Below are 10,943 nucleotides of genomic sequence, written 5' to 3'. Positions count from 1 at the left end.
TAAATGACAAAGTAGAGGACCCAGCACTGGTCCTTGTGACACTCCACTGGTCACAGGCCTCCAGTCTGAAAAACAATCCTCCACCACCACCCTCTGACTTCTACCTTTTGAGCCAGTTCTGTATCCAAATGGCTAGTTCTCCCTTTATTCCATGAGATCTAACCTTGCTAATCAGTCTCCCATGGGGAACCTTGTGAAACAATTTACTGAAGTCCATATAGATCACATCTACCACTCTGCCCTCATCAATCCTCTTTGTTACTTCATCAAAAAACTCAATCAAGTTTGTGAGACATGATTTCCCATGCACTAAGCCATGTTGACTATCTAATCAAATCTTGCCTTTCCAAATACATGTCCCTCAGGATTCCCTCCAACAACTTGACCACCACCGAGGGTCAGGCTCACTGGTCTATAGTTCCCTGGCTTGTCTTTACCGCTCTTCTTCAACAGTGGCACCACGTTTACCAACCTCCTGTCTTCCGGCATCTCACCTGTGACTATCGATGATACAAATATCTCAGCAAGAGGCCCAGCAATCACTTCTCTAGCTTCCCAGAGTTCTTGGGTACACCTGGTCAGGTCCTTGGGATTTATCCACCTTTAACCGTTTCAAGAAATCCAGGACTTCCTCCTGTGATCTGGACATTTTGCAAGATGTCACCATCTATTTCCCTACAGTTTAATCTTCCATACCCTTTTCCAGAGTGAATACTCATATTCATGTAGTATCTCCCCCATTTTCTGTGGCTCCACACAAAGGCTGCTTTGCTGATCTTTGAGGGGCCCTATTTTCTCCCTAGTTACCCTTTTGTCCTTAATATTTGTAAAAACCCTTTGGCAAATAGCATTGGATTCTCCTTAATTCTATCTCAATCCCCTTTTTGCCCTCCTGATTTTCCTCTTGTATACTCCTTTATACTCTTTTAAGGATTCACTCAATCTCTCCTGTCTATACCTTCTTAACCAAACCCTCAATTTCTTTAGTCATCCAGCATTCCCTATACCTACCAGCCTTCCCCTTCACCCTGACAGGAATATACTTTCTCTGTATTCTTGTTATCTCATTTCTGAAGCTTCCCATTTTCCAGCTGTCTCTTTACCTGCAAACATCTGCCTCCAATAAGCTTTTGAAAGTTCTTGCCTATTACTGTCAAAATTGGCCTTTCTCCAATTTAGAACTTCAACTTTTAGATCTAGTCTATCCTTTCCCATCACCATTTTAAAACAAATAGAATTATGGTCGCTGGCCCCAAAGTGCTCCCCCACTGACACCTCAGTCACCTGCTCTGCCTTATTTCCCAAGAGTAGTCAAGTTTTGTACTTTCAGTATGTGGATGTATCTACTAGAGAATCAGAAAACTGTCTTATACGCACTTAAATTCCTCTCCATCTAAACCTTTAACACTCTGGCAGTCCCAGTTGATGTTTGGAAAGTTAAAATCCCCTACCATAACTACCCTATTATTCTTACAAATAGCTGAGATCTTACAAGTTTGCTTCTGAATTTCCCTCTGACTATTCTGTAACTTTGTTGAAAAACAACATTGGTTAGGCCACTATTAGAATACTGCATGCAGTTCTAGTCTCAATGCTATAAGAAGGTTGTGAAAGTTGAAAGGGTTCAGAAAAGATTTGCAAAATCTTTGCAATTACAACACTTTTTTTTAAAAACCCATTTGAATGGGTATATGAATAGGAAGGGTTTAAAGGGTTATGGGCCAAACCCTGGCAAATGCAGCTAGATTTATTTAAGATATCTGGTCAGCATGGACCCGAAGGGTCTGTTTCTGTGCTGTGTATCTCCATGACTCTAACTGAACTATTCGATTTGAAATAATTAGCACAGAAGTAAACTTTCAACACACAGGTTCTGTGCTATCGGAATATGGATATGCATGTGAGCTTAATTCTTCCTACTGAGGAAAATCCAGTTACCAGGGGAAGGAAAGAAAGAAGCAACAAATGAAGACAGTGATATTTTCTAATCGCAGACAATGCAGTCAGAATTTAATTTGATTGATAGAATTAAAACAGCCTTTACAAAGATGAGTGTTAGAGTAATTGTCATCTTGGAACAGGAAGGAAGATTACTACCTCAATGGAATCAATTTAGGTAAAGGGGCAGTACAGAGATCTGGGTGTTCTTGTACACCAGTCAATGAAGGTAAGCATGCAGGTACGGCAGGTAGTGAAGAAGGCTAATAGCATGCTGGCCTTCATAACAAGAGGGATTGAGTATAGAAGCAAAGAGATGCTTCTGCAGCTGTACAGGGCCCTGGTGAGACCACACCTGGAGTACTGTGTGCAGTTCTGGTTCCCACATTTGAGGAAAGACATTCTGGCTATTGAGGGAGTGCAGCATAGGTTCACGAGGTCAATTCCTGGAATGGTGGGATTACCTTACGCTGAAAGACTGAAACGACTGGGCTTGTATACCCTTGAGTTTAGAAGACTGAGAGGGGATCTGATTGAGACATCTAAGATTATTAAAGGATTGGACATTCTGGAGGCAGGAAACATGTTTCTGCTGATGGGGGAGTGCAGAACCAGAGGACACAGCTTAAAAATACGGGGTAGACCATTTAGAACAGAGATGAGGAGAAACGTCTTCACCCAGAGAGTGGTGGCTGTGTGGAATGCTCTGCCCCAGAGGGCAGTGAAGGCCCAGTCTCTGGATTCATTTAAGAAAGAGTTGGATAGAGCTCTCCAGGATTGTGGAATCAAGGGTTGTGGAGATAAGGCAGGAAGAGGATACTGATTAGGAATGATCAGCCATGCTCATATTGAATGGTGGTGCAGGCTCCAAGGGCAGAATGGCCTACTCCTGCACCTATTGTCTTAAGTGGTAATCAATCGCAATTTATCAGATTTTAACTTAAAATCTTGTCCCTTGCACTGGTAAAGTCATCACAGCACCAACCTTATTTATTCCTCTATTTTCCTGAAAAACATTAAATTTGGATGGAAATATTTTTAATGGAACAGGGCACATCACAGGAAATCACTAAAGACCATTGGCAAGCTAAAAGATAGTGTAGCCTGTGTGTTTTACAGAATATTTACTACTTGTATTTCAATCATCTTTCATTGAAAAGAGCCACAAGGTGTCATTTACTATCAAAATCATCAAAAAATCCTGAGCAAGAAAGGAGATAAAATGAGGAAAGGGAAATAGTGAGGGAGGACCCAGACAGCTGAAGGCATCTGTTTCTCATTACCTTTAATATTTCTTCTTGGCCTCAGCCATCTTAACTTGCGTAACTTCCTCCAGCCTACAACCACATCCCGTAGACCCAGTGTCATATTCCCACATTTCACCCATAATTGACAGCCGTGCCAGGTTCCAAACACTAGAATTACCTGCTTGAAGTCCCTTCATCAAGCCACTTTCCCCTCTCCGTACAAGGTGACTCTTTTAAAAATCCACCTCATCTATCAAATGTGTGCTCAACCTTTTGTTGAATTACTCCCAGAAACTCCTGCCATTGCTGTTCCACTGCCTTTCCTGCTAGGCTTCTCTCCCCAGTCAGTCCTAGTCAGCTGCACCCTCATGCCTCCAGTTGCATTTTATTCAACTGTAATACCATTACATCTGAATCTAGCTTCTCAAATTGCAGAATAAATTACTTCATTATCGTCTGTTTTATAAGGGTTCCTTCACCTTTAGGTTCCCTTATCAAGTCTTTCACATTGCATATCACTGAATCTAGAATTTCCTATTCCCTAAACGCCACAAGCTGTTCCAAAAGGCATCTTGTCAATATTCCACAAGTTCCCTTTTTCTTGCAATCTACTAGCAGTCTAATTTTCCCAGTCCACTTGCATATTGAAATCCCCATGATCATTGCAACCTTGGTTGAAAGGTTGTAAGAAAGGTATCTTGTGCCCCACATCTTGCTGTTTGGAGGCCTGTATATAACTCCCATTATGGTTTTTTTAACCTTTGCCATTCCTCAGTCTGGCCTCAGACATCTACATCTGACCCTACATTTTGTTTCTGGCTATTGATTTGATTTCATTAATGAGGCAAGACCACTCCCTCTGCCCACCTGCCTATCTTTTTTGTTAGAATGTACATCCTTGGATATTTGCCTCCCAGTCCTGATCTCCTTACAGCCACCTCTGCCTGGCACAATATACCTGCCAACTTTGATTTGCACCTCAAGTTCATTTGCCTTATTTCATATACTGCATGCATTTGGGTACAGCATCTTCAGTCCTATATTTACTGACCCTCTTATTTGTCATCCTTTATCCTGTGTTTGAAGTTTTGATCCCTAACCCTTTCCAAACATGTGTACTGGAGTTCTCCTTTTTTGTATTTTAAACTTTTCCCCCATACAGTTGAATCCAACTCCAGAGATGTTAACCTGCTTTGTTTCCCATTGGCCAATATAATTGGAGTTTCCCTTTTTCCCCTGTCCAACCTGTACTTTAAGTCCTGTTGACCACACTATTTACTCTTTCACTAAAGATGGAGACTATACCCTCAACAGTACAGATCCCTCCTGTACCAATGCTAAAGATAGTGCTCCATGAAAAGAACCCCTTGTCAGACCATGTGTTTACTTCCCTTATTCTCTCATCGCATGCCGGTTTGCACGTGGCTCAGGTAGTAATCCAAAGATTTTAACCCTTAAGGACCTGTTCTTTAACTTACTTCCTAGTTTCTGATATTCCGTAAACAAGACCTTTTTTTTCGAGTCATGCCCACATTAGATTAGATTACTTAGTGTGGAAACAGGCCCTTCGGCCCAACAAGTCCACACTGACTTGATGAAGCGCAACCCTTCCAAACCCATTCCCCTACATTTACCCCTTCACCTAACACCGGCAATTTAGCATGGCCAATTCACCTAACCTGCACACTTTTTTGGATTGTGGGAGGAAACCCACGCAGACACTGGGAGAATTGTGCAAACTCCATACAGTCGGCTGAGGCAGGAATTGAACCTAGAGGGTTTCTGGTGCTGTGAGGCAGCAGTGCTAACCCAAATCGTTTTGCCCTGATATAGGCCACAATTGGATTCCCTCTTTTTTTTTTTTCCCCCAATATCCTTTCAAGTCAGTCGGATGTCCCTTACCTTGGCACTAGACAGGCAGCATACCTTCTAGTAAAATTCTAGAATCCATCATTAAGGATGAGGTTTCTAAATTCTTGGAAGAGCAAGGTCGAATTAGAACAAGTCAACATGGATTTAGTAAGGGGAGGTCGTGCCTGACAAACCTGTTGGAGTTCTTTGAAGAGGTGACAAGTAGGTTAGACCGGAGAAACCCAGTGGATGTGGTCTACCTAGACTTCCAAAAGGCCTTTGATAAGGTGCCACACGGGAGACTGCTGAGCAAGGTGAGGGCCCATGGTGTTCGAGGTGAGCTGCTGGTATTGATTTGAGGATTGGCTGTCTGACAGGAGGCAGAGAGTAGGGATAAAAGTTCTTTTTCGGAATGGCAGCCGGTGACAAGCGGTGTCCCGCAGGGTTCAATGTTGGGACCGCAGCTGTTCACATTATATATTAATGATCTGGATGAAGGGACTGGGGGCATTCTAGCGAAGTTTGCCGACGATACAAAGTTAGGTGGATAGGTAGGTAGTACTGAGGAAGTGGGGAGGCTGCAGAAGGATCTAGACAGTTTGGAGGAGTGGTCCAGGAAATGGTTGATGGAATTCCATGTGAGCAAATGCGAGGTCTTGCACTTTGGGAAAAAGAATAGAAGCATGGATTACTTTCTAAACTGAGAAAATTCGTAAAGCCAAAGTACAGAGGAATCTGGGAGTGCTAGTTGAGGATTCTCTAAAGGTAAACATGCAGGTTGAGTCCGTGATTAAGAAAGCGAATGCAATGTTGTCAATTATCTCAAGGGGGTTGGAATATAAAAGCACTGTTGTGCTACTGAGACTTTATAAAGCTCTGGTTGGGCCCTATTTGGAGTACTGTGTCCAGTTTTGGTCCCCACACCTCAGGAAGAACATACTGGCACTGGAGCGTGTCCAGCGGAGATTCACACGGATGATCCCTGGAATGGAAGCTCTAACATATGAGGAATGGCTGAGGATCCTGGGATTGTATTCATTGGAGTTTAGAAGATTAAGGGGAGATCTAATAGAAACTTACAAGATAATACATGGCTTGGAGAGGGTGGACGCTAGGAAATTGTTTCTGTTAGGCGAGGAGATAGGACCCGTGGACACAGCCTTAGAATTAGAGGGGGTAAATTCAGAACAGAAATGTGGAGACATTTCTTCAGCCTGAGAGTGGTGGGCCTGTGGAATTCATTGCCCCAGAGTGCAGTGGAGGCGGGACACTAAATGTCTTCAAGGCAGAAATTGATAAATTCTTGATGTCACAAGGAATTAAGGGCTACGGGGAGAATGCGGGTAAGTGGAGTTGAAATGCGCATCAGCCATGATTGAATGGCGGAGTGGACTCGATGGGCCGAATGGTCTTACTTCCGCTCCTGTGTCTTATGGTCTTACAGGAGTCTTGATCCTGCTAACAAAGGATGCTGTCTATTCCAAGTTTTATAATCTCTTAAACTACCAATTGTTTTGGCTTCTTCCTGTTGAATGGTCTCCTAAATCAGTGCCATGGTCAGCTGGCTCATCCTCCCTATAGCTGTACAGGGAGCAAATTTCATTGTACCTGTTGGGCAAGATCAAGATCAGAGGCTCCTCTGTTCCAGAATACAGGATCCCACTACCTGCCTCACTCTGATTACAATGGGATCTTGATCAGATGGGCCAATGGGCTGAGGAGTGGCAGATGGAGTTTAATTTAGATAAATGAGGTGCTGCATTTTGGGAAAGCAAATCTTAGCAGGACTTGTACACTGAAGGTTCTAGGGAGTGTTACTGAACAAAGACCCTGAAGTGCAGGTTCATAGCTCCTTGAAGGAGTTTAGTATGCTTGCTTTCTTTGGTCAGAGTATCAGGTACAGGAGTTGGGTCATGTTGCAGCTGTACAGGAATGTTGGTTAGGCCACTTTTGGAATATTGCGTGCAATTCTGATCTTCCTATCAGAAGGATGTTGTGAAACTTGAAAGGGTTACAAGGCTGTTGCCAGGAATCGTGGATTTGAGCTATAGGGAGAGGTTGAAAAGCCTGAGCTGCTTTCCCTGGAGCATTGGAGGTTGAGGGGTGACCTCATGTTTATAAAATCATGAGGGGCATGGGTAGGGTAAATAGGCAATCTTTTCCCTGGGGTGGGGGAGTCCAAAACTGAGGGCATAGGTTTAGGGTGAGTGGGGAAAGATATGAGACCTAAGGGGCAACTTTTTCAGAGGGTGGTACATGATGGAATGAGCTGCCAGAAGTGGTGGAGGCTAGTGCAATTGTAACACTTAAAAGGCATCTGGATGGGTATATAAATAGATGGCTTTGGAAGATATGGGTTTGGTGCTGACAAGTGGGACTAGATTGATTGATTGGGATATCTGGTTGGCATGGACTAGTTGGGCCGAAGGGTCTGTTTCCATGCGGTACATCTATGACCCACAGTCACACCCTGCTCTGACCGGACTGACCTTTAAGGTACTTAATCTACTGGTGTGATGACCACCTGAAACAAAATATCCAGTAACTGCCCCCCCCCCCCCCGCCCAGCACTGATCCTGTAATACTCCATTAGTTGCAGGTAGCCATCTTGAAAATGGTATTTTATCTCCACTGTCTAACAGTTAGCTATCCTCTATCTGTACTGCTGTACTACCCCAACACCATAGTCTCCTAACCTATTGGAATTAACACAACTTAAATGTCTTTTGCAAATCCAAATGTTACAAGTTCCCTTTGCCTATCCTGCTTATACCATGTCAAAGAACTTTGTCAAGCATGATTTCCCATTCCTAAATCAAAGCTGGCTGCATGATTGTGTATTTCTGCATGTTCTGCTATTATATCCTTTAAGTGACCTCTTCCCTTGGTATTGCTCATGGATGAATTTGAGAAAGGTGATGGAAGATGAATATGTAGAGATTTCAGCTTAGCAACCTCCTCATTATGATTTAATTCCAATTTTCTTTTACTACGCAAGATCATTTTCCTACTTTAGCTTCTCATTCTGACATGGTTTTCTTTTGTTTCATATTCTTCCTGCTTAAATTGCTTTTGATATCCTGATCATTTCACATCCCTGTTGTATGTCCTGTCAAAGATCCTTTAGTTTTAAATCAATTTTAGTTCACAACTGGTTTAGTTGTTAAATTCTCTGGCCATAACTTAATCCACATGGGTGGTCACTTTGACATTCTTAGGCCTTTTTATGCCAAAATAGCTTGATAGCTACTGCTTGTAGCCACAATGACTAATTGGAGTGAAGAACTTGATATATCAACACCAAGCTATTTCTTGTACAGGTTGCTCAACTTTTAAATTAAATTCTTTATTTCTGGGTGGAAATGAGCATGATGCACCTGCATGAATAGCAATGTAACTCTTTATAAAAACACTGGTTTTGAATTCATACTACTTAAGCTAGAATAAAGATTTTCTCTTCTCTTCTATAGCAGGTTTTGACTGTCGTTGTGGGAACTTGTTCTGTGGACTTCATCGTTACTCAGATAAACATAATTGCCCTTATGATTACAAGGCAGAAGCAGCAATGAAAATCAGGAAAGAGAACCCTATTATTGTGGCTGAGAAAATTCAGAGGATTTAAACAGGCAATTGAAGACAATAACTATCAAAGACTGCATTTATTTCTTTTTATCCCCAATCTATTTTAGGGTCCTCATAGAGCAGATGCATGGGCTGTTTTAATCCTTGTCTGTTCTCCAATTGTGCTTTAACCCTAGTTCCTAATTGTAAGGTGGCTGGACAATACTAAATGCAATTGAGCACACAGTACTAATCGCAACAAGTGAAACCGTTGACCTACAAAATGAATGGAATGAGCTGGTTAAATGGCGATCACTAGTAGTGGTTGATGTGCCAAGCTAGCTTAAGACAGTATGTTGTAGTGCTTTTAATTGAGTAAATTGACCAACCAAAAACTTGTTTGATAACATGTTTCTAGTGCCTAAGCAGACTTCAATCTTTGGATGACTTCTAGTATAGTCTATAGAGTTAAATAGATTTTAAAATATGATAGACTGTATATTTGAATAACTTGGATTTTAAGGTGCATAGCCAATTCCATTAGTCTTGGAGCTGTCTTCACATAGGCATACGTAGACTCAGTTTTGTAGGTTAATGACTTTCATGCTGATGTTATTCAGGGAAAACTTGTGCAAATAGGGAAGGCTTTTCAAGTTGACTTGTTTTTAAGACTTTAATTAGAAAACAATTTTCCTCTACTAGAACACAATCAGCCTGTAAATGTGTTCAAAGTATTTAAAATGGGAGTCTGAATAATACAGAATGCTGTCGAGGCCAATGAATCTGAGCCTCTTTCTCCTAGAATAGCAACTCTGCCTTCATTAATTTAAACATTAACTCTATGTAGCTCAATATGATACATGCAGGCTGTTTACAAAAATTGCACATGCTTTTAACAGATGTGAATGAATTAACGGTGTCCAAGTAACTAATTGGTAATGTCCCAATTATATTGCATATGTTGGTGCATCTCATTACACTTGCCACATGGATTCAAATGTGTAATAAAATGCCAATTTTCATAGTTTGGTAGCCTCCTATCACCAACCTGGGAGAAGAGAGCCTTGCATGGCTTGTATGACTGCATGTAGTGCCCAGTTATTTTTCTTAACTCCTTTTGTCTGTTAAACTGTGTGCTCTGCTCAAGCAGATGAGTTAATTTGATAGGCTGTGTGCCACTTAAGGACATTAATTGTTTTAGTATGTTCATCTGCTGATAGTGCACACCTGTCATTACTCAATCCCACCATGACCACAGTGCATTACAACTGTGCTATATATTCTACAGTGTTAGGATTATAACATTGGCTTATTGCATGGACTGCATGTCCTCAGCAGTGTAAAATGTTGAACTGTAGAAATGACAGTATGCTCAATTGAAGCTATTGTACGTTTACATCTGTTATTAGATTTGTGATGTACAAATTAGTTCATTTTAAATCTAGTACAATTTAACATGTAGCGTGATCAAATCTTAATTTTAACAGGCTGTGACTTTGATTACTATTCATTCTTGCAATAACTCTGCATATTCAACTACTGTACACAGCTTAAGTTTTGTTGACAAACTACAGTATGCCTTTTTAATTTTTAATCTTGGTATGTAATTTGTACAGAAGTATTTATATTTATGTAATGCATATAATCATGCTTGTCCACATTTATGCGAAATTGGATGTAAATAAATATGTACAGAATAACTCATTTCTTTCCCACTTTAATTTAGAGTTGTATACACTTGGCCCATGTACCTTACCCTGTTTCTCTTCCAGGTATCTTTTTGGTGTTTCCACTTTAATTTTGCATTGTCCTCAGTGCTTCAACCAAATGGGAGTGAACTGGCTCTTAACTTTCAGTTGGTCATAACAGTAGTTTTATACTCTTAGCATGAGGCTACATCATCTTCAATTAGTCAAAAATTCAAGGGAATTAAATGGTTTAATTGCTGGCCCTAAGGGGAAAAATAGATTGTTATTTCCTAATCTTTCAACAGCAAACTTCTCCAGTCTGTTCAGTCTAACCTATCTTCTCTTAAAATAGAACACAATGTATTTTGAGTTTGCATTCAAACTGGCAGTTGTAAGCTTTTGAATCTGTAGCATGTTGTGAACATGTTTGGAATAATGATTCTCAGATGTAAATCAAATAGATGAAGACATTTTGTGCCTTTTTTTGGGCTGACTGGTTTATTGGCTCTTGGGTAGATTTTTAATCTCATTGGTCTTGTCACTCAACATCAGTCATGAAAGTTGGCCAACCTGCTGCGATAGTGATGCCTGTATATATTTCTAAGTCAGTATTTTTGGTTTTTTAAAAGCCATTCAATTCATAGAAATTCCATATGCA

General features: G+C 41.0%; 1 protein-coding gene across 2 annotated transcripts in view; it reads left to right on the top strand.

Moving 5' to 3' along the window:
- Nucleotides 1–10,297, top strand: part of LOC122560869 (AN1-type zinc finger protein 5-like) — a 28,630-nt gene extending 18,333 nt beyond the window's left edge. The window contains exon 6 of one of the 2 annotated variants that reach the window (XM_043712071.1): nucleotides 8,510–10,297. In XM_043712071.1, coding sequence (XP_043568006.1) covers nucleotides 8,510–8,658 — 149 coding nt within the window. In that variant the 3' untranslated portion in view covers nucleotides 8,659–10,297. Of the gene's footprint in view, nucleotides 1–8,506 lie in introns of both variants that reach the window. The other variant, XM_043712062.1, reaches the window with a different exon arrangement.
- Nucleotides 10,298–10,943: the final 646 nt, after the last annotated feature.

The sequence above is a fragment of the Chiloscyllium plagiosum genome, chromosome 2, assembly GCF_004010195.1.
Source record: "Chiloscyllium plagiosum isolate BGI_BamShark_2017 chromosome 2, ASM401019v2, whole genome shotgun sequence".
Taxonomy (NCBI): Eukaryota; Metazoa; Chordata; class Chondrichthyes; order Orectolobiformes; family Hemiscylliidae; genus Chiloscyllium; species Chiloscyllium plagiosum.
The sequence above is the reverse complement of the archived record's forward strand: the minus strand, read 5'-3'. Positions and strand labels throughout refer to the sequence as shown.